General features: G+C 37.2%; 1 protein-coding gene across 9 annotated transcripts in view; it reads left to right on the top strand.

The window, feature by feature from the left end:
- The window catches only part of LRCH1 (leucine rich repeats and calponin homology domain containing 1), a 115,236-nt gene that overhangs the window by 47,786 nt on the left and 42,651 nt on the right, over positions 1-24,799 (top strand). For all 9 annotated transcript variants that reach the window (XR_010622609.1, XR_010622608.1, XR_010622605.1 and 6 more), the window contains exons 2-9: positions 3,397-3,541; positions 7,928-8,054; positions 13,130-13,235; positions 13,825-13,961; positions 16,015-16,142; positions 19,669-19,753; positions 20,994-21,096; positions 22,578-22,690. Coding sequence is in view for 2 of the 9 variants with exons in the window: in XM_065743930.1 (XP_065600002.1) it covers positions 3,397-3,541; positions 7,928-8,054; positions 13,130-13,235; positions 13,825-13,961; positions 16,015-16,142; positions 19,669-19,753; positions 20,994-21,096; positions 22,578-22,690 (944 nt within the window). In the remaining 7 variants the exon portion in view is untranslated. The remainder of the gene's footprint in view (positions 1-3,396; positions 3,542-7,927; positions 8,055-13,129; positions 13,236-13,824; positions 13,962-16,014; positions 16,143-19,668; positions 19,754-20,993; positions 21,097-22,577; positions 22,691-24,799) is intronic.

Raw genomic sequence — 24,799 nt, 5'->3', positions numbered from 1 at the left:
TCTTAACAAACTTGTTCTTGGCAGGAAGAGGTGAAATAAAGCCAAATACTGTTTGAAATAAAATAATGAATGAATAGTGTATTCCATATAAAACACACAAAGCTTGCTCTGGTGCCCTCCCCACTGGTGGGCTATTTGTCTGTGCTTGTGTTGCCTGTTCCATAGTGGAATAACAGGAAGCAGTCACCTTCAGTTAAACCCATGTGCAGTTTTAGTGGCCATTAATGTACCACAATGGATTCATTACTTTGTTATATCTCCTGTGGCTTAGAAACTGTAATCAGCTTAGTCAAAACTCTTTTAAAAGTCTACCAAATCCAATCTGTCTGTTCCTTTCTGTTTCTGTAGCAAAGTCTGTATGGTAATGGCATTATTTTTAGTTGCCCTGAGGTGTTATTTTTTCAAATTGATGAAGCAAGGCAGTTGTGATTTGGGAAATGTGGAGTTGGAAAACAAAACAAAACAAACAACCAAAAAAAAAAGCCCTCACAACAGTAAAAAAAAGCAGAGGTTTGCTGACTGATTCTGTGTTTTAAAAAGTCTTCCAAAGCTGTTGAAAAATAGTTTCTGCACTCTTCTTTTTCCTGAAGTAATGAACTCAATAAAACATTTGCAAAAACTTCCTGAAAATATTTTGAATTGTAACAGAAACAAAATGCGAACACCATTTTTTTTCTCATACATTTCCAAGGACGGGGCAGTTTGGTTCAGGTCAACGATGCTAAATCCTTTGTATTTTATTTTATAATTTAAATATCAGAATATACCTGGCATACATTAAAGCTAATTGTAAGATGCAAGACTTAAGAGGCAAAAGTACCTGAATATAGGAAGCATCAAACTAATTGTGTAACTTTCAGAGGTTTGTGTAAATGTTTACATGTGTTAATAACATACATTAGCAAGTTCATTTGCAGAATGTTTCCCTTACTTTTCAGTGTCTAAGATGTACTTTTCTTCATGGGATTTTTGAAGTCATCTAGAAGCTGTCAGGCTTTCTTCTCACCTGCATCATGTACTGAGGCTCATGTTTTGATTGAATAAAATTAATCGAGTATTAAATAAGAGTATTAAATAAAATGTGTAGCTTTTTTTGCAGGGGTTGGAGGGACCTCTGGAAATCAGAGAATCCAGCCCCTGTTAATGCTTGTTTTCCTTCAGTGTGTTCCACAGGAAATCACTCAGGCAGGTTTTGCATATCTCCAGAGGAGGCCCCACAACCTCTCCACCTTACTCAGCAGATACAATTCTTTTCTTATTATTATTTAGGAAGCAACAATAGATATAACAGTGTTGAAATGAACCGAAAACTGTGATAAGTGGACAATAATAAATAATTGGCTTCCTCTGCTGTAAGTTAATTGAATTCCTTTGCCGTTTATACACAGTAGTGTCCAACAACCCAGTGTCCTGAGGATAACAGGAAGAATTTTGTCTGCTATCATCTATGGGTGTTTTGTTTTGTCCTTCTTCAGATTAACAGTCTCGAAGCCCTTGAGAACAAAAGATAGCAATAAAAACAATTCAAAAATACAAAAATATTAATAAAAATAATAATAAACTATTCTACTGTGTTCTTTATTGTCTTTTACAGGAATGGGATCAATTTATTTGCTCTTTCACTTCTTGAAAGTCCTAGAATTTTTCAGGGATAAGTGCAAAGTAATGTAACAGAACCTTTTAGTTGCTTTGAAGGGAAGTTAGAACAGAAGTGAAGCTGGGGCCTGGGTGGTAGGCTGCAGCTTTTGTAGCATAGAGAGAAGTAATGCTATTGTGCTCCTATCTGAGATGTGTGTATCACTTTGGGAGGATCAGAACAAAAGTGAGACATGGCTCCCTATGTGCCACCCAGGTCCCTGGAGGCACTCTTCAGTCTAGGCCTGAGTTTTGTTTACTCTTCTGAACCACCCTGCTCTATCCTCACTATGGGAGAAGATGATAGCAGTGGTGTGGAGATGTCAATGCAGAAAGTGTGGCTTAGAAACATGGAAGGTTTTCTTTGAGACAGAATTGTAAAATAGGAAGATCTGATGTGTGATTCTTAAAATGTCAGTTTTGAAATGTCAATCATTTGTTGCCAGATGTATTTATTACCAGTTATTGTGGTAGCAGGGAAGGGAACCAACCTGCGTTAGGTCTTTTTGGATTGCCATATTACTTGCACGGGAAAAAGAAAACTGGGGAGGATTAAGCACTAAAACAAATTATCATTGAAGAGCTTTCTACCACTTTGAAGAAAGAATGGCTTTCACAGAGTTCTGTCTCTCAGTTTGGTTGCAGAAGTGAAGGAAAGTAGAAGTAATGCTGGACCTAACCACCATCAAAGTCTGCTAAGACAAAGCAGAGCAATTCAAGCGTTGCTGTTGTATAGTAACCTACGGGTGAATAATTTTGACTGGGGTGCCCAGTTCAACCATGTTACAATTTGAGTTAGCAGAGCTGCTTTCCTTTTATGCACTTGTTGGCCATTGCTGTCATCTTGGTCAAGTTTGGGGTAGTGAGACTGGATTATTGTTGGAAGTGAGGCGAAGTGGAGGCTGACAAGGGGAACGGAGAGTGCTGAATTGCAGCTTGTGTTGCAGGAAACGGGAGCAACACTAATAAAACTTTCCTAGTGGCAATAGTTTTGAGCTCATGCTGTGCCTATCATGAGCCCAGTACATCAAAATCAGAAGATTTTCAGGCTTCTACTAGTTTGTTAATAAAAGCAAAACTATTTCATGGTCCTTATGAGATGATGCACTCTTAATGTATCTACTAAACTTTGGATCCTATACCTTCTTGCAGTTAAAGAAAGTAAGCCTCAAGAAAAGCATTGAAGGATCAGGGTTAGAGTTGAGCTAGTGGCAGCAAAGATGTGAGAGAATCGTGAAGATCCGTTTTCCTTGTATCCTTCCCATCAGATCCCTAGGGGTTTTTTTGTTTGTTTGTTTTTCCTTAGGCATAATCTTGTTCCTTCCTCTTAAGAGATGAGCACTCTCCAGATCACATTATCAATCTGACTGCAGGAGTAGTGGGTTTTTGTGTGGTTTCTGATGGTAGAAAATGGTGGTTGTTGCACATATCTGTTCGTGTATCAGTCTTGAGACATAGTATATGAGCTTTGGAGTCTTTACTGGGTTGTAGTTTCAATTATTTTCTCAGCGTATTGAATCTTGCAAATAATTACTTTTTATTAGGTGGAATAAAATTTAATTGAATGTTTGCTCTTTTATATGCAGTCTGTTCCATTTCAAAGTTCTAAAGGTTAGGGCTAGTTTTATTTTGTATAATAAAACATTGGCTTTACTTGTCTGGTTTTAGGATTACATTTATTCCCTTAGTTTAATAAAGAAGAATAATTTTTTTAAATATGTATTTCTGATGGTTAAAAAAATGTACTTTCTCTCTTTTCAGATCTATCAAAGAACAGATTAACAGAGATTCCTACAGAGCTGTGCCATTTTGTATCACTGGAAACACTAAATCTGTACCACAATTGTATTAAAATTATACCAGATGCCATAGTGAACTTACAAATGCTAACTTACTTAAATTTGAGGTAAGTTTGTTTACATGCTTAATGTTTAATTGCAAATGCATCAAGACTTTCTGTCTGCACTTTTTGTTCTATGCTTTTATTGCAAACAACAATGAAAAAAATGTCATTGCTTGCAGATATAGCTCTCTACATGAGGACATTGTTAATGCTAAAATGAAAAACTTAATTATTTAAGGAAGGACTAAGTAACATGAATCATTTTATTTCCTTTTTCTTTTAATAAATTGAGAATGCTGATTAAAACCGTATGGTTGGATTCTTTTCATTTCTACTTGATAATAAATGTTGTGAAGTTAGGTATGCTTATTGTAGGGACAGAGGACCAATACTTTTCTCAAGGAGGATGGACAGAAAAAGCATGATTTTTATCACCAATATCTTCCTCTTATGACAGATTTGTAGTTGCTACATTTTTTAGGAAGAAGTAACTGAGAATTAGACACCTCTGTCTGTCTTCCAGGAAAACTGTGCATGAATACTAATCAATATTGAGAATTTCTGTTGGATAAAGTGCAACTGAATGTGTTTTTGCTTTTGAGAGAAGATACGTGTCAGCACTTTTTCTTCTGGGACAAGGCATGGAGGTTTATTTGCAGTTGAGTAGATGTAGAAACTGTAATAGTGAAGATATAATAACATGGGATTCCAGAATGAGGTTCATGCATCATGTAACACTAATTTTGGTTTTGAAAACCAAAAAATGCATCCTCACTACCTGCAACATGTAAAGACCAGGGCTTGTAATTTTGAAGTAGTGTTACAGTTAGATGTGCATAAAGAAATTTAAGACTGGATGAAATTAAATTTGCCCAGAACATCTAAAAAAAAATTAGGAGTTAGAATGAATTATCTCAGTGTAGTGATGTAATTTGAGTCATCGCAAACCCAGAATACTCGAAAGTTGCTAATGTATCACAGTTAAGTTGGACATTTTAAACAAATGGAAAACTAACAAGTTTTACTAATTAAAGGTGTTTCCTTCAGATTAAAATCTCCTGAAATAATTTTCTCTTCACTTGGATATGACCTTCCCCCAAACCAGTTGAACACCATAAGCAGTCTGTAGAAGATTGATTTTGTTGCCATGCTGCTTCCTGGCAAGAAAATGACAGCGAATCTAAAATGAATATTTTTGTCTTGTACCAGGAGAGCCGAAATTTTAAAGAGAATTAGAAAGTAATGCTGAGGATGAGTAGTATCCATGAAAGACCCAGAACTGTATACAAGTTTTATTTAAGGGAGTTGTTTTTAAGCAAACAGGAGCATTTATTGTTCACATACCCTGGTTATGTGCTTTTCCTTATCTCTCAGTGGGTTGCTTCTGAATTCTGTCAAACTTTAATGGCTTTTTTATTTCGTTTTTATTTTTTGTCTGTTCTGTGGGGTAGACACTGATTCTGAGCTTCCTCAAATTGATTTGGATAGAATTTAAAAATGATTTCTACTTCTATTTATGTATTTTTTGGTCCTCAATCTGCTGTTTAATGGGTCCTTCTCCGATTTCAGGCTTCCTTAGTTGAATGTTAAAATAGTAAACAAAGAAAAACACCCATATTCTAGCTAGGGCATTCAGATTCTTGGAGATTAAATGCATGCAGACAATACATATATTATTTTATTGAGTTTAAAGTCTCACAGATATGATGCTTTTGTGCTTTTATTCTGTAGCAAAATAAAAATTTCTGCCTGTCTTGGCAAATCCGTGGGAATTCAAAACTCTCGCACGTAGGAAAAGTTTGTGCATTCCTTGTTTGGCCATCATGGATGAGAGAAAACTTCATACAGTGGATCAGTCTGTGAAATTTAGCTTCACATTTATGAAGTGATTATGATGTTTTAGTTTGTATATTTTCATAGCTTTAAGGGTGACTGGAGAATGTGCTCTCTACTGCCTGTCTTATTTCATGATTTTAGGTGATAAATTATGCAACAGAAACAACTGTTTGTGATTTGAGATGACAGTTCTGGACTGTAGTATTTGTGGATAATTTTGAAGAAGATTGAACAGGACTGCTAAAGCTTTTGATTGTTTTTGATGAACATCTGGGGGCATTTATTTGGTCCTTGAACGTCAGCATTGCAGAACTAGCATTTATTTTTCATAGAATCATTAATGTTGGAAAAAACTTCTAAGATCAGCTAGTCCAACCATCCACCTACCTCCAAAGTTGCTGACTAAACCGTGTTTCTTAGCACCATGTTTACACTTTTCTTGAACACCTTCCTGGACAGTGGCTCAACCATCTCCCTGAACATCATGTTTCAGTGCCTGACCATTCTTTTGGAGAAGTTTTTTCTAATATCCAACATGGACCTCCCCAGTACAACTATTGAGACTGTTCCCTCTCATCCTCTTGTTAGTTACTCAGGAGAAGAGGCCAACCTCACCTCACCACCACCTCCTTTCAGGTAGCTATAGAGTGTTCTCTACTGATCTTCCTCTTATCCAGACTGAGCCATCTCAGTTCCTTCAGATATTCCTCATTAAGACTTATGCTCCAACTCTTTACAGCTTTGTTGCCTTCTGTGGACACACTCCAGGACTTTGATGTTTTTTGCCCAAAAATGAACACAGTACTCAAAATGCAGCCTCACTAGGGCTGAGTACAGTACCTCACCTCCTTGTTCCTGCTGTCTATACTATCTCTGATACAAGCCAAGATGCCATTGGACTACTTTGGCTACTTGGGCACACTGCTAGCTTACATTCAGCTGTGTCAAACAGCACCTCCAGATCCTTTTACTCTTTTCAGTCTTCCAGGCACCCTGCCACATGTCTGTAGCTTTGTGATCCAAATGGGACAGTCAAATTCTACTGTAAACTTTGTGGGTTTTTTGTTTGTTTGTTTTTCAGCTACTTCTGGGTAGTAGTAGGATTCTTGTGTCTTTGAATTTGTTATTTAATACTCATTTGTCTCCTAGCCTGTGTAACAGAGACAGTGGTGACTGTTTATGAAACATTTTGAGATTTTGAAACATGAATATGTAGTTTTGTAGCACACCTCTTGATTTGAACGTTTTGAGACTTGTAGAATTTGTATGTAATTTCCTTTCATCTCACCTAAACGTTGTCTTTTATTGAAATTAAACTGGGCAATATTTATAATCTGTTTTTACAGGTCAGTTATGCATATGTATTCTTTGGAGTCTTACACTGCCATGCAGAATATGACTAAAATGGTCCATTGTTTCCTTACATGTTAATACCCATTGAATAAAAGCTGCATTATATTAAAATTGTCAAGTTTTCTTGGGAAGGTGACAGCTAATTCATTATTCTTTTGCACAGAATGAAGTTTCTTCTTGTGATTTATGAGTTAATTTCCAGAAATTAACATTTATAATCACATGGCATTTACCATCTTGAAGTTCAGGCTTCCTGAGGAATTCTTACTAGAATGAGAACTGAAGTCTCTGAGTAGTTTTCTTCCAGGTTTTTCTTTTACTCGCGATCCCTTTTCATGAAAATCCTCTACTTGTTTTTCTTTTTTTTTTAATAATCTGTTAAGTATGGAATGACTTATGTTAGAGTTGTCTAAAATTGTAAAATATTAAAGATGTACCTTTTCCTTGTGCTTTGGTTTTCACATTATCGAGATGAAAAATAAAGTTGTTCCCAATATAGTGAAATGTTTTTAGGTAGTCAGAATTCAGTGGTATATATAATAGTTTTTGTAAATAGATGCTAAATTTAATTGCTGCCTGGCTGCCTTCTGTTAACTTAGGAAGGAGATAATGGCTTATGTTATGTTATGGCTTATATACTACATTAACCAGTGAACAGGAAACAGACCAGGAGCAAAAAGGATGCACTTAAAAATACTTTTTTTCCTCCAGATTTTGATTCCTTAGAAGAATGTTCATCTTTAAGTTTGGGATGTCTGTGAGGGTGGAGAAATAGTAACAAGTACCAAGTGATCGCCAACTATAAATGTACTATAAAGAAATTGGGAAAATAGCCAGTTAATCTGGAATTCATTTTTGTCCATTTTCAGTTCAACCCAAAGCCATATAGACTAGACTGTATTGAATACGTAGCAATATTTAAATACATGCAAAGTACTGTCTCAGCTGAGTTTTGGGTGTTCATTAGGAAGGGAAACAGATCTTGTAGATGAAAGTCACTGTTAAATTGTTATTAAAGTGGCAGAATACATTTTGTTTTCCAGACTGGTAATTCTCCGCAGTGCTGTTCAGTCAGTAATTGCCGGCATTTTTGATCTACAAATGTTTTCCTGATGATTGCAATTCCAGAGCTTGTATGGTATCTGCAGGAAGTCTGACCCATCAAAGTGATGGGGTTATGCAACTAAAACGTCATGCATGTGTGCAGCAGAATGTCATTGGTGTTCCTAATGGTTGTTTTCTCTCTTTGCTTTATTGCAGTCGAAATCAACTTTCTTCTTTGCCAGCTTGCCTGTGTGGTCTCCCTCTAAAAGTCTTAATTGCAAGTAACAATAAGCTAGGTTCCCTTCCAGAGGAGATAGGTCAGCTAAAGCAGTTAATGGAACTGGTACGTTACTAATTTTGCTATTTTGTTCTTATTTGTATATAACTAGAATCAATAAAATATTCTTTGCAAAGATATTGGAACAAATGCCTCTTACTATAATGCCAGTTAAAGAATATTTCTTCTGAAGTGTATTGAGTAGTAATTTTTCACTCTTCAGGGCCGTTCTGGTCAACATTACTGCCTTTGTTCATTTCTTTACCAGTTGTACAGAGTACATGCTCTGGCTCCTTGTTTTGCTGTGCTAAGTTTCTACTTCTGGGATCAGGTTCTGCAAAGCTGTACTGTCCTCCACTGCCATCTTTCTTCTTCCTTTCTTTCAGTGCTGTCTGCTTACCACACTGCATTTTGCTCAAGATATTGGTCTTATCAGTCTGTTTCCATTTTATTTCACTATTTTTGTCATGCAGCTTTGCTCCAACATCTGTCTAAACAGATTTGCAGACTATATTCCTTCCGGTTTTTCAGAATTGACTGGATGACTGCTGTTTCTGAATGCAGTAGTATTCCATCTACAATGCATTGTCTAACAAATGAGAATCAGTGCAGAAGTTATTTGGTACCCAACTTAAATTTTATTTGTGCATGGTTTCTAAAAGTTTGTATGTGGAACTGACGTATATGAGTGCTTCCCTTTCCTCCCCCTTTATCTACATCTTTTCATGTTGTACATTTCCTGAACTCTCTCTGGCACATGTGTAATGCCTTGTGATTGTATTTGTAAACCTTGACCTCTCAGTTGGCAAACAAACTGTTTTCTGAATCTGCCAATTTATGCAGAGCAAAACAATTGCATGTGAAAATTTCTCCCAGCAGCTGACATCATCACTGGCTGCATTTATCTTGTGTATCTTTCTGTTAACTGAAAGTACCTGCTTGTCATATTGACTTTTTCATAATAATAATTTCTCAACTGAATTCTGTTGAGCTAGCATTACTTTAGGAGCCAATGCTGCTACTGATTCCTCATATCTGAAGCAACAACTATGGGTGTTTTCTCCTTTCTTGCATTTTTCTTATACAACACCTGGTGGTTTCACAGAACTGTAGGGGCTGGAAGGGACCTCCAGAGATCACGGAGTCCAACCCCCTGCCAAAGCAGCTCCCTAGCCCAGGTTGCACAGGTAGGCGTCCAGGCGGGTCTGGAACGTCTCCAGAGAAGGAGACTCCACCACCTCTCTGTGCAGCTGTGCCACTGCTCCGTCACTGCACTGGGAAGAAGTTCCCACACACATTTGTGCACAACTTCCTATGCTTCAGTTTGTAGCCATTTCCCCTTGTCCTATCGCCACACACTACTGACAAGAGTCCAGCCTCGTCCCTTTGCCTTCCACTCCTTAGATATGTATAAATGTCGATCAGATCCTCTCTGTGTCTTCTTTTTTCTGTGCTGAACAGCCCCAGGTCTCTCAGCCTTTCCTCATAAGGGAGGTGTTCCATGCCTTTTATTATCTTTGTAGCCCTTCTCTGGACTTTTTCCAGGAAGTCCCTGTCTTTTTTTTTTACTGGGGAGCCCAGAACTGGACACAGTACTCCAGGTGAGGCCTTACCAGGGTAGAGTAGAGGGGAAGGATCACCTCCCTTGACCTGCTGGCCACACTCTTCTTTATGCACCCCAGGATCCCATTGGCTTTTTTGGCCACCAGGGCACACTTCTGGCTCATGGCCAGCCTGTCAGGCTTATTCTATTTTTTGTAATGAATAAGGGTAAGGTTTGGGGAAGGAAGCAATTACCTTTTATACCTGAGTTATACACTGCCAGCTTTGTTTTATTGTTACCGATTTTTAGTAAGCATTAATAATTTATCTTAACTAGCAGTTTGAAATACTCTTCTTACAGGATTTAGTCAGGTTACTGAAAGAGTTTTGATTGAATTACCATAAAAAACATGTAATATTGTTTCTGTTATACTTAAAAATAGGTTCAGTAAGAAATTATAGGTCCAGTTTTATTTATGGCTGAACAGTATTAAATACATCCTAACTTAGGGGCTAGAATGACAGATAAGAACTCTCAAACTGAAGGAAGTCTGATGCTAGCTCTTTGTGATTTTAGGAAGCAATGAGTAACAATTCTTGTTAGATTTGATGTGCTTCTGTTAAGATGCCTGATTACTTAGGTTGGTACTACCATGCGTTCTTCATACATTTCCAGTGAAATAAGTTGCATTATCAAGCTGGAAATGACAAAACTGATGAAGCACTGAATTGAGAGCTGTATGTGGATTGTTATCTTTGCCATGAGGCAGCTTAGATAATAAGGTGATTGTTGTTCTACAACTAATAGAGAAAAAAAAAATGAAATCATGCTGCAGTTGTTGTTTCTTGAAACGTTCAGCTGTGTGAGCAGTGCCAGCCTGAATAGCATGTGGCCTGCAGGTGATACTAGCAGCCAGCCCTTTGGCAGGGCACTCTTTGTTTTGAGACACACAATACTGATGCTGGCCTGGCCCGGGGATTGGTCCAGAGAGGCAGCAGGCACCAACTGGCTGCATTTAGTTCTTGGATTACCAGCACTTCGGCAAGCACCCTCAGATTTTCAGTGTTTTACTGCTTTTCCTAGGCTGCTTGCAGTAAAATCTGTGTGTACATAGCAAATGGATTTTCTTTTTTATTCTAATTTTATTTTTATTTTATTTTATTTATTTTGTTTATATATTTTCTTTTATTTGATTTTTATTTTTGAAACATTTTATTTCTATGGTCACTCTAGAAAGTTAGCAGCAGTTATGCTGCAGGTTAGGGCAGATCTTTCCAATTGTTTTCTTCCTTCTCTTCTTTATTACATGTTTATATTCAGAAACATTTTGTAGTTGTGACACTGAATGACTGGTATGTTACATGCTGTACATTTTTATGTTCTCTTTGAATTTTAGAGTAGGGTTCTTCTGTGTAGTCTGATAGCTATCTTAAAAGCATTCAGCTGCATGCTGCAGAAGTTACTGTTAAATTTCAGGAAGCCTTAAAATTCTCTAATTGTGAGAAATTATCCGTGTTGTCATGCCAGGAAATAAAATGAGGACATAACATTGTTAATGCAAGAAGTCTGACCTTCAGTAAAGACTAGCCCCACAGCCTGAGAAGTAGTTTAGTCTTGATTTCAACTGTCTGTGGATGCCCATGCCGAGTGAAGTTCCAAACTGCTAGTTGTCACATTTTTTCAAAATGTAATTGGCTTGGAAAAACATAGGCATTTGTCTTTGGCAATAGTGAAAAAAATACTATCAAAGTAATTGGAAAGTTTAAGGTAAACACTGTCACTTATATACACATGAAGTCTAGTAAGTATAACTGGAAATAATATTATAGGTCTCTATTTATGCAAAGTAGTAAAAAAAAATAATGTTGGATTAGAATACAGGATACAGCTGTCTTTAGTGCTCTGGTGAATACTGACATGCTGTCATAAGAGATTAGTCTTTCTGTAGATCTTTTGAGCCTATGCACTGCCAGACATTCCTTTTGCACTTCCTTTAAAACTCTCTTTCCCTGACTTGTTCTGATGTGCATGTAAGTGTACTTGATCCAGAGTTTCTCTATCACAAGGTGACTTTAAATTTCAATTTTTTGCTCTAAAAATGAGTGTCTAATTATAAACTCATTTCAAGTTTGTAAGTTGAAAATAGGACAGTAAAAAGCATTAAAAATAAATGATCTGGGAACATTGCAATTAACAGCACCATAGTTTGGGTAAAAGAAGCACTTTGTTAACTGGCATTTTTAATTTCCTTGTCTAAAAGCTAAAATTTCCTGACTGCTTTGACAAGGGAAGGAAGTTTTGGCAACAGTGAGGTCATGAGAAGAAAACGTTTGATAAAGAGAGTTTCATTGCCAGATCAGATCTTGAAATTACTGTTGGTTTTTATTAACGACTTTTTAGAACGGAAGTTTTAAAGTTAATGTAATGCTTTTTGCTAGTGCTAAAGCAGCCATCTCTTTGGAGATGACTTGGAAATCAGACAGACTTTTAGAAATTACATGGTTGAAGAGCTCCCAAGTACTGTATAAATCCAGCATATGAAACTGTCAAGGGTAGGCATGAACCCTCTGAAGGGGTTTCTAAAGGTTTTACCCTTTATCTGTTTGGAAAAATTTGGCATTGCCCCACTTGACTCTTACATGCTGGATGGTTTTTATTATGTTCTTTTTGGAAATGAATGTGAGTGAAACCAACAGATTACCTGGCATTTAACCACAGGTATCAATGCCCTTCCGATCTCATACTGAGTTTAGAGAATTTGTCCGTAAAAGTGATAGCTAATATGTGAAAACTATCTTGTTTTAGACTGCAAGAAGTTGATTTTTTTTAGTACAAATTCGTAGCAGTTTTGTGATAACTCAGTAGTGATTAAGTGTGATATTTATTACACTAATGCTAGTGTGTAGGAAATGTTTCTTTAAAATAATCTATATGTGTTAAGCAACACTCAACACTTAAAGCTTAGTTATTATTACAGCAGTTATTCCTTTGGGAATGCTAAAATGACCATGGGTTCTGAGACTCTTAAACTGGTTGAATTTAGCCATCAAAATCAGAACTGCTTACAACCTGTCTAGACTCATAAGAATGAGCTGTTACAGTAATATGTTAAATACCTTGTAATAACAAGCAAGGCCTACCTTATTTTAGTGTGCCCTGTGTTTGATCAAATGAATGCCTCTTCTGATCATTATTATAGAATGATATTACTGTTTTATTTTTAAATTTTGCTTAAATATTTTCTCTATAAGAATCATAAAACTCAAATCCACACAGTAACAGTTTTAAATATCATCCAAACGCATTTTAGTTATTAAAATCGTGTTGCTGATGTATGAATAAAAAGGTAGAACATCTTAAATTGTTCTGAATGTCTGTACAGAATTAACTTTGAAAGTTAACTTCAAAATAAATATTTGTTCTGCATTATGAGTATTGTGTAAATATTTTCTCAAGCATCTGATTTTGCCCACTGAAGGCCAGCTGCAGATGGTTGTATGTTTTCAGGGTAATAAATGTTACAATGGAAATAACATTATTAGCTATAGTTTCTCACTTTGGAGCCAAAAGTTCATTATTTCTGTTTCTTCTGCTGTAGGATGTCAGCTGCAATGAAATCACAGCTTTGCCACAACAGATAGGCCTGCTGAAATCTTTAAAAGAACTGAATGTCAGAAGAAATTACCTTGAAGTTTTACCCCAAGGTATAACTTACAAGAAGATAAAGGCATTAGGGTTTTTCTTCTTTTCCAGTATTTTGAAAGTATTGTTTAATTATGTGAGTAAATAGAAAACAACTACTAATATTACTAATAGGAAATAACCACTAATATTACTACTAAGTTACTTTCTATTACAACTACCTTGTGTTGGAATGTTTTCTGTTTGAAGTCACTGTGTGTCTGGAGACAATAACGTAAAGTAGTGCTTACTAAAAAGATTTTAATTAATCATCTTTATGATTCTAGGTATCTTAAGCTGCACAGATGCTTACATGTGAATGCAGATGGCTGTCAGCTGCTGCCAGTAGTTTGAATTCTGTTGTCACTTTGTGTATCAGTAACACTCTTTTCATTTTCCTGTCTGAAAATTCCTGTCTGAATTTGTATTTTTAAAAAAGAGAGAAAAAAAAAGGAAAAAGGAAAGAAGATACTATGTCCTGTCTTTTATTATATGAAGAATAATGTTCCTTCTTTTCTGATGACACAAAGAAAATAAGTTTATTCAGAAACATTATTTTATGGCAAAAAACAGTACAGATATAATACCTTTTGTCTTTTCTGTTGCTTTTAGAACTCGTGCAGCTTCCCTTGGTCAAGTTCGACTTTTCCTGCAATAAGGTGCTTGTGATTCCCATTTGTTTTAGAAAGATGGCTCAGTTACAAGTACTACTTCTTGAGAACAATCCTTTGCAATCTCCACCAGCACAAGTAAGTAACATCTATCATATAAATTGTGCCTTAATATTGGGTGGATGATAACTTAGTCTGTAAAACATCGTATTCTGCAATTGCAGGTGTCTGAACTGGAGTAATCGTAGACATTACCTGTGGATATATAAACAAGACAAAGTACCCTATACTCTGTGTGTCTGTACACCACTTGAACCAATGCTGTTTTAGAAGATTTCCATTGTTAGCTGCCTATTCACTTTTGTCCTTCCTATCTCCATGTGAAACTTACTGTGTGTATAATTTTGAAAAAGAAGGTTGTTGGGAGACTTCCTGGATAAATCATGGAATCATAGAGTGTCACAAGTTGGAAGGGATCCACAATGTCTAAGCACGTGCTCACGCACGACCACCCAAAATTCAAACCTTATGTCAGAGAGCATTTACAAGCAATACTTCAACTCTGGCAGATTGGGATTGTGCCTGCTGCCCTGGGGGGCCTGTTCCAGTGCCTAGTCTACCCTCTGGTGAGGAAGCTTTTCCTGATATCCAGCATGAATATCCCTTGATGCAACTCCATGCCTTTCCCTTGGGTCTTGTCACTGTCATCGGAGATCAGCTCCTGCCCTTCCCTTCCCTTTGAGAGGAGGCTATGGGCCTCCATGGGGCCTCTCTTCAGTCCCTCTTCTCTAAGCTGAGCAAACCATAGGACATCAGCAGCTTCTTATACGTCTTCCCCTCTGGACCTTTCACCATCTTCATAGTCCTCCTTTGGGCACTTGCTAATAGTTTTATGTCCTCCTTATGTTGTGCCCTATGTTGTACACTGGACTTCCGGTGAGGCTGTACCTACGCAGAGCAGCGTGGTACAATCCCTTCCCTCACCTGCCTGGCTGTCCCGGCCCCACAGCATGGTTGGCCCTTTTGCTTGCCTGTGCACACTGCTGACTCCAGTTTACAACAACCAGAACCCCAAGATCCCTTTCCCCACGACTTCTCTCCAACCTCTTGTCCTCCACTCTGTATATTTATTCAGGACTGCTCTGCCCCAGATACTGCTCTTGTTAAACTTCACGTGGTTAGTGATTGCCCAGCCCAGTTTATCAAGATCTCTCTGGGAGTCCTCTTTGTCCTTTAAGGAGGACAAATTTCATTGGGCCCTGAAGACCAACTGAAGCAGCAGGTCTTGCACATGTTCAGAGCTGGCTGGGATTTTGTTTTCAACATTTCTTTCTTTCAGCTCTGGGTTCTGGGTTAATAAAAGGCCATTTCTAGGAAGTTTTTGCTGCGATTTACTATATGTTATATATACATATTCTGGCAGCTTAGAACATAGTCCACATGACTATTTTTGTTTTACTTTGTGGATGACAATAACTTTACGATAGAAGGAAATTAAGATTCCGTTCTGAATGTAGGCCATGCTGAATAATGATATTAAATGGCACTTCTGTTTGTTGCTTAAGGACAACTTAGTTGACTTACTGGACTCTAGTTAATCTGTTGAAGTACTTGAGAGTTTTTATTACATTAGAGAAACTCCTTTATTTAACTACCCATGGTGATGCAATTATTAAGCTCAGAACATATGCAGAAAGTTCCAGCAAACATGTGAGTTAAAGAGTACAGTCAAACAAAAGAATTTGAAGGCAAGTGTCATGCATCATAAAGATGCTTGAACACCATAAAACCAGTGAGACAGTATGTAAAGGACATGTTAATAAAATGTTACTATTGACTAATTTTGTAAAATAATGACTTATTTAGGCCTATTACCAGTCATAGGTAATTGTAAACTATGTTTTATTAATCATACTCCTTTATGAGAAGATTTGGATTTTTAAAAACATAATACATTCTTTTGTTATTTTCTGTCCTAGAATATCCGTACTGCTGCAGTCAATTGATTCACTTATTTAAGTTGTTCTTAACCAATTCTTTAATAATAAAATCTGTTTTCCTTAACATTATTTCTCTTGTGACCTTATGAGTTGGTTGTCAAGTAGTTTTACACTGAGTGAAATTTGAAATACATCTCCTTTTTTTCTACCTATAGAAAAATATAGATAAACCTATCTTTTTTTCCTAACAGATTTGTACTAAGGGGAAGGTGCATATATTCAAATATCTGACTGTACAGGCCTGTCAGATTAAAACAGCAGACTCTCTGTACCTTAATGCCATAGAGCAGCCGCATTTGCCACAACCTGTGGAAGAAAGGTATGAATAAATGTCAAACATTTTTTTGCATGTAATATTATCTTGGAACAAAGTGAAAAATGGTTTTATCCTTAGGTTCTACAGTTTTTGTTGTGTAGGTGCCAGTTAGATAGCTCTTTTTCAAGCAGAACTTTATTTTGCTTTTTTTATTCTTGTGAAATCCCTATAAGGATTTAGAATAAAATGAAGTATTTTTAACAAAAGATTCTGATTAAAGTCAGCAGCACGTTAGGAAAGAGCTTGGAAGTGAGTCTTTGTTTAAATTGAACCTCCTACTAGTATACTACTGGAATATATTGAAAGTAATTAAGAGGGTAGTATCTCTTGGTATTGGAACTTCATTGTAAATCTATTAACATACTAGAAAGAAATTCAATTGTTTCATTTTGCGATTTATGTGTTATTAGAGTTGCATAATTCTCTTAAGCTTTTTTTCTTCATAGAATCACAGAATGTCTTGGGTTAAAAGGGACCTTAAAGACCATGCAATTTCCACCCCCCTGCCACCGGGTGGGTATGATTACTACCCACTAGGTGAGGCTGCCCAGGGCCCCATCCAACCTGGCCTTGAACAATTCCAGGGATAGGGCATCCACAGCTTTCATGGGCAGCCTGTGCCAGTGCCTCACTCACCTTTGGGTATATAAATACCTTCTAACACCTAATCTAATTCAGCCAGCAAAGAGAATTGAGTGGGTGTCAATATTCTTTTGAATTGAAATTAAATTTTATTATTCATTTATTTAACAAATGAAAGATGTAGAGGTAAATCCTTTTATGGGAATCTTCATAGCTAATTGGAAACTGATTTGTAGCCAGCTCTTTCTTTGCCAACATGAGAAGTTTAATATAAACAATCATGGAAAAATTATGAGGATGCCCAGTAAAGACCAAATGCTGACGAGAATAAAAACAGACATGTTGCTGCTATCACTGAGGTGAAAATAAAACAAACTCCTGTTTTGGAGTCTCCCTGTCAGCCGTCTGGTAAAGGGCTAGTACAGAGAGGATACCAGCTGCTAACTAGCAGTCCTGTGTTTTATCACAGAGTAAGTACTAAAGCTAAAATAGATGCTTGAATATGTATTCTTACCATTCAGCCTTTGTCTGTCTTACGATATATTTTATTCAGTTTATTATTGTATTTGAGTAAGTCTGCATGTTGTTTATCTGGAAAACACAATGCTTTAGTTTAGAGATTTCATGCTTCAAAAGGAAAAATGCAACCTGGTTAAGATTTCCACAGTACTGAACGAAAATCACAGAATACCTTAGATTCAGACTGTCTAACACTTCACCATTTCCCTCTATATCTGCCCCCCACCCTGCCCAAAGGAAGAACAGATTGCTGAGGTTCACATCCAGGTGGCTATTGAATGTCTCCAATCTTCAAATTTACTGATAACAGATAATTTGAGATTAAGCTGAATCAGATACCTTGTTGAGGTGAAGTTTGTTAAAGTACTTTTCAAAAATCCTGTTTTAATCTGAATAAGAAGAATGTAAAGGAAGAATAGTTAACTGATGAGTGTGTTGCATCTATGGATGTACTTTAATATGAACAGGGGTCATCTTAGGCAATAAAAAAAAACCTAAAGAGATAGCAGTTGCAATTATTGTAGTCATTTTCTGAAAATTAAATTTTGAAATCTATTTTAAAACCTCAAAAGGAGGTTTCTGTGTTAATAATTACTCCAAGCTCCAGGGAGTCAACAGTTCATTTTTAATGCATCAGTGGTTACTTTTAAATTAGTTGACTCCAGACTTCAGCTAGTTCAGTTTTCTGTGACATGGCTAAATTACTTCAGTCAGAATCCTGTGCTGCTTGACCAATAGCTAAATATTTTTGTCCAGTGCACAGACAAAAGCAACCTTTAGGACAGATTATTCTGTTGTTTTCATGAATCTTAAGCTAATGAACCATTCCATCCTCTTACTTTACTCCTAGCAGGCTGCAGATGTGTTTGTATCTATACTGAGCTAGTTTTTGGATCCTGATGAAATACGTTCTGGAGTACTGAGGGAATTAGCTGATGTAGCCTCCAAGATGCTCTCATTGATATTTGAAAATTTGTGGCAATCAGATGGTGACTGGAAAAAAGGCAACATCACATCCATTAAAGAAGGGTGAAAAGGATGACCCCAGGAAGCTGTGCTAAGGCACATGGAAGGCAAGGAGGTGATGCAGGAGAACCAAAGTGGCTTCACCTGGGGCTTGACCAACCTAGTGGCCTTTTACGATGCTGTCACTGTATCACTGGACGAGGGTAGAGCCACTGGTACAGTCTATCTGGACTTGAGTAAGGCCTTTGACATGGCACACCACAACATCCTTCTCTCTAAATTGGAAATATTTAGGCTATTTGATCGACGAAGAATTGGCTGCAGGATGGAGTCCAGAGAGTGGTGGTCACTGGCTTAATGACTGGATAGAGATAAGTGATGTACAGTGACCCACAGGAGTCAGTGCTGGACCAGGACTGTTTAATATCTTAATCAGTGACATTGATAATGGGGTCAAGTGCATCCTCAGCAAGTTGGCTGATGACACCAAGCTGTGAGGTGTGTTCAACACACTAGATGGACAAGGTGCCACCCGGAGGAACCTAGGTAGGCTTGAGCAGTCTGTCCAGGTGAACCTCATGAGGTTCAACAAATGCAATTGCAAGATCTTGTGCCTGGATCAAGGCAACCCTTGCTACCAATACAAACAAGAGAGAGAAAGGATTGAGCACAGCCCTGCCAAAAACAACCTGGGGATACTGGTGGATGGGAAGCTGGCCCTGAGCCAGCAATGTGCCCTTGCAGTCTGGAGGGCCAGCCATGTCCTGGGCTGCATCAAGGACAGCAGGGTGAGGGAGGTGATCCTGACCCTCCACTCTGTGTTGGTGAGACCTCGCCTGGATTACTGCATCCAGATGTAGAGTGCTTGGGAGAAACATGGAGCTGTTGGAGCGCGTCCAGAGAAGGAACACAAAAATGGTCTGTGGAATGGAACAGCTCTGCTACAATGGCAGGCTGAGAGAGCTGGGTGTGTTCAGCCTGGAGAAGAGCAAACACTGAGGTGACCTGAGAGTAATCTTTCAATATCTAAAGGGGGAGCTACAGGAAAGAGGGAAACAGATTCTTTAGCAGGGCCTATGGTGTTAGAGAAAGAGGAAATGGCTTCAAGCTTAAAGGGGGTAGATTTAGGTTGAGTATAGGGGAAAAGTCTTTTACAGTAAGGGTGGAGAGGCATTGGAGTAAGTTGCCTAGTGGTGTGATTGATGCCTTATTCCTGGAGACTTTCAGGGTGAGGCTGGATGGGTGACCTGGGCAACCTGATCTAGCGATGGTATCCCTGTTCATTGCAGGGGAGTTGAACTAGATGTCCTTTAGATGTCCCTTCCAACTCTAAGGCATCTGTGATTCTATGGTTTCTTCACTGACATTGATAACTGTTGGAATTTTTCTCTAAGTGAAAATGGCACAGAATTCCAACTGTACGTGCTGTGATAGCTTTCAGTTGTTTTCTGTTCACATCTAGCATTGATGATCTCTACCCAAGTAAAAAGGACTCGGATTCAGGTGTTGGTAGTGACAATGGTGATAAGCGTTTGTCAGCAACAGAGGTAAGTTGCGTGAATTTTATGTCCACCTCCACTTCCTCCACACTCCTACTCCTTGCATGTGTAGCTACGTTTTTATCTATGAAAACTGCAGCCACATCTGTGGCATGAATTCTCACTGTTAAATGTTTAAAGTAAAGATAAAAGAAGATTGGGATTTTTTTTCCAGTTTTGTATCCATGTTTTTGGGAGATAGCAGTGAGATACTTGACCACAGATTACTAACATCAGTAGGGAAAATTCAGTACAATTTTCATCCAGTTTAAGTGATAATCTAGAAAACAGAGACTAAACTAGAATGCTGTCTACTCTTTCCAACAAAATAAGTATTACACAAATGTTATATATCTGGCTTCTTCTTAATAGTTTCCTCTCTAACTTCTGAATTTTTCATGTGGGAGATTAACTGGAGTTCACTGTGCTCATCCTTGCTATGTTCTGTGGTGCTGTGGTTATGGCAGTTTCCCAGAGAGCAGAAGCTTCAGAATCTTTGCAGATCTTCATGTACATCCATGCTGTGTGTTTCCATGCTCTTGCAGTTAGGCAGTGCTGGAAATAAGCCTTCAGAATTTTTCATGAGTTATTTTGTATGACTGGGCAAAGAAAAAGGATGATTTTCTGAGTGTAGTGTTCTTCAAACCAGTTACAGCTACAGTTACATGTTTCCTAGAATTTCTTTCTGCAGCTCTACTCAGCTGAACAGAGCACTAGTTCCTGGAAAGTCTTTTCTTAGGTATTCAAACAAGCAGTTAGAATTAGACTTCATAGATAATTATAAATAAGTAAATAGCTTGTACTTCAGTGATGATCTTTCTGAAATGTATAACTAAAAGAGTTTGTGGTCTGACCTAATGAGTGTAAAAGAATAGACTTCTTCTCATTAAAAAAAAATGGCACTAATTTTCATGTGTTTTTCTCTTCCTTTGAGGAAAAGTCTATTGCTTTTGACACTTGTTTGAAAAGAATCAAGCTTAAATACTGAATTTGCAATTACTGCCAAAGCAAATAGAAAATGAATCCAGTTATACTCTGTTAAATAGAGAAACACATACATACACAATGGTTTCCAGTTATTGGAGCAAGTCTTTACGTAACTGTACGAACATGTAGTCCTTTCAAAGAGGTTTACAAACTATTTTGCCATTTTTATGCTTCTTGAAGATGTTAGCTTTTTAGTGAAAGCATGTTTTTTTGTCATTCTTGGATTTAATGTGGAACTATTGTTTCTCTGATTTCTTCTTAGCCGTCTGATGAGGATACTATCAGCTTTAATGTTCCAATGTCAGACATTGTGGAAGAAGATCAGGCTGTAAAGGAGGATTCAGGTCATGCTAACTCAAGAAAAGGTTAGAATGTCAAAACTGTGGAAGTTAAAAACAGGAAATTTCTGTTGATAACGGTATAAGAGTGTAAATGGAGTCTGTAAATGTGTAAATATCACAGTGCAACAAGTATTGATGAGTGTTCTGGTTTAAGAACACGAACTTTAACTTAGAACCATCATGGTTACCTCTGTTTTTTACTGGAATGTTCAGTGTTTGATTTTGCTCTGGATAAATACCTCAAAATGATTTTTCTTTCTCATAACATAATTGGTAAGAATTTTCACAGTAGTTTTTTTTTTGTAATAAATGCCTTTTTATCCAAGAGTCTTTCATGCACGCATGTACAGTTGTTTAAAACAGAAAAATGTTACTTGTAGAAGTTTTAAACTGTACCAAATTGAGTATAGTCATTTTTTGTAACAGTTCCAGTGAATTTCTTGCGCCTTGTCTCAAGAGTTAATAAATTCTCTTTCTGACTAGGGGAAGAAAAAAGTGAGCATCAACCTGATCTAGAGGGAGATGTCCCTGCCTATAGCAGGGGGTTTGGAACTAGGTGACCTTGAACGTCCCTCGCAACCCAAAACATTCTATGATTCTATGATTTTAAACCATGCTTTCAAGTTAGTAATCTCAGTGTCTGATAACTTCATCAGATACCAGCTCAGATTCTGAATTAGCAGTGTATAAAAATTGAGTGTCAACGTGTGTAGTTATATCTATATTTTGTTGAAGTTACACCTTCATTAATGATATCTCTATGCTGATAAATGATGGTTCCTTATGGTCTGCACATATTAATGATAAATTGGAGGATAGTGTCGGTGAAATGGAAACCACATGAATAGAAGACCAGCATTTCATGAACGTTTCATGCTAGATTAAATGAATTTCAGTTGAGATTCTCATCAGAATGTAGTAATACATAACTGACATAGTAAGACTCACATTCTACAGTATTTATCACCCCATCAGAGAGGGTAAGTTGTGAGTTCAAACTGTTTCAAACAGGATAATTAAAGACTTATATAGTCCTAGAAGCAGTATAGGTAAGCAGTGGATTTGTGTTGTTTGCAAGACTGAATCATTCTGACCGAGTTCTGCTGAGAGTTTTGAGTGTTCATTACAGCATCATAACTCCTAAATTGCATGAAAGACTGCTAGTCCGTGGCTGAGACATGACTGTCCTAAAATAATACTGTAGCTTTCCAACTGAGTTCTTGTACCAGTACTGGCAAGACATATTTCATGTACTTAAAAACTGACGCAGTTGTTGTGCTGTTTTTGGTCTGCAACTGTATAAGCCAAGGATATTGATTTATTACAACTTTACAATGAACTGACATCGCTCCCTTGAATGCAAGAGTCTGAACTTTTTTGAGGTTTTTCAGTATGGTTTGAACTTAAACTTGAATTCATTTGTTTTTGAGCTCATAAATTGTTCTCGTAAGCAAAAATTTTCAGCTGAACCATAAATAATTTTGTCTTTTTTTTTATTGTTTTAGTGGAATTCCATCAGGGATCTTCTCACTTGATTGTCAATGATAAATCCAGAGAAGCAGGAATCCAGTTTGATGAATCAGATGCTCTCACTACTGAATTTATGAGTTACATTAAGGCAAGTATGTGTTTGGTTCTTAGTGGCAGAAAATATTTTTCACTGCTTTCATAAGTATAGAGCAAGCAGGAGCGACAAACTGCAGACATCTTGATTTATAAGATACCACAGTTAATATTCATTGTTGTAAAAGAAGCAGAATGCAAAAATAGATTTAAAATTATTATTAATGTAGTACAAAGCTAAAATAAGATCCATAGAAATGAACAGTGAATCAGTAGTGATTACCTCTGTGTGGTAACTCATGAAGTGCATAAGTTATTATGTACTTAATTATGTAGCAAGAGCTGCCTCGTAATTTATTTTTAAAAGCATAATTAGGTAAACTGAGGAGTTTTTGAAAGATTCTAAAAAGTACTTGCTTGAAACTTCTTTATCTTGACATACATTTGCTGGATATTTTTGCTAGACAATTTGTAATGCAAAAGATATTTGAGAAGGTAGTGTTTTGTAGCATTCCAGTGGAAGTGAGATCTCTACTAGATTTATTGACCAGAAAGGATTTTTTAATATGTGTATTTTTGGATCAATATTCTCCTTTTGTGGATATTTCTGAGGAGTGTGAAGAGGCTTTGTACCATCTTTATGTTCTGTCCCTTGTTGAAAATCATGTGCCGAGAGGTAACATTTGTAAAGAGAAAAATTACTACCTTTCAGCTTCATGGAAATGGAAAGAAAGAGAAACAACAGACTGCTGGTTCTGCAAAAAAAATCTCAACTTTTATTTTTTCTAGCAACAAAATTTTACAGATCCTCTTTCACTGTTTCCAGTCTCTGAGGTGACAGCCACAGAGGCCTAGCATTTACATGAAAAGAAACAAGCACCCTTCTCCCTGTTCTAGTACTGAAGACATATATACTGTTAGTTATCAGGAAACTTTATTTACTCAGTGCTTATTCATTCTATTACATGTGAGTACTGATCTGAACTCAGCAGCATTGAAGGTGACCAATGATTATTGCTTATAACTTCACTTACCATAAGGCAGAATTATTTAGGCTGAGTGTTTAGGACATTGAGTTACCTTTTATTGGCTTGTTCTTTAGTGACTTCTTTAGTAAAAACATGTAAAAAGCCTAACACATTGTAAGTTTCCTGCGTACAGATATTAAATAGATGTAAGCATTTGAGGTGGATGAACTAGATAGAAGGGGATAGAATGCTTTCATCTTCTCTTGACAAAAGTAGAAGTGCAGACATCTGAAGCTGACAGGTTTTATTCTGTATATGCTTGTTATTTGCTTGTTGTCCATTCATTATGATTTTCCTTAGCAAATACTATTCCCTTGGGAATGGCCTCTGTTATGTAATAAAATAACAGATTCATAGGGGATCTGATCCACACCTATAAATATCTAAGGAGCAGGAGGCAAAGGGATGAGGCTAGATTCTTCTCAGCAGTGTGTGGTGATAGGATGAGGGGAAATGGCCACAAACTGAAGCATAGGAAGTTGTGCACAAATGTGTGTGGGAACTTCTTCCCAGTGCAGTGATGGAGCAGTGGCACAGCTGCACAGAGAGGTGGTGGAGTCTCCTTCTCTGGAGACGTTCCAGACCCGCCTGGACGCCTACCTGTGCAACCTGGGCTACGGAGCTGCTTTGGCAGGGGGTTGGACTCCCATGATCTCTAGGGTTCCCTTCAAAACCCTACAATTCTGTGATTCTATGATAAGAAATAATGTGTTGCAGACAGAGGTTCAGTAGAAGAGGTTACTGTATTGAATGGCAGTATGACAATGTTGCCAGAGCGAGCACTTTGATTTTTCAGTGTTTTGTTATCTTCTTAACATTATGGCAGTTGAGAGCAGTATGTTTTGTTTTTTTTCCTGAGCATTTTCAGCCCTGAGTATTTTCCTTTTGCTGATTTAAGTCTAGTTGGATTCTTTGGTTTATATTTACTCATGTACTAGCATGCATTTTGAGGTTTCTGAAGCTGAATTTCTGGTTAAAAAAAACCATACATTAAATCAATACCAGAAACAGTGTAGAGGAGGACTTTAGGGTTATTAAATTGTAGTTTTCCTAGTCTGTAAGGCAGTATCTATTTATGTAAAGATGTCCAGAGGCAGAGTTTTGCTTTCTAGAACAATTGCTAGTTTTTTGGGGGG

The sequence above is a fragment of the Cyrtonyx montezumae genome, unplaced genomic scaffold (assembly GCF_038088225.1).
Source record: "Cyrtonyx montezumae isolate F1298 unplaced genomic scaffold, pur_monq_1.0 scaffold_3, whole genome shotgun sequence".
Taxonomy (NCBI): domain Eukaryota; kingdom Metazoa; phylum Chordata; class Aves; order Galliformes; family Odontophoridae; genus Cyrtonyx; species Cyrtonyx montezumae.
This window is presented reverse-complemented; position numbering and strand designations above follow the sequence as displayed.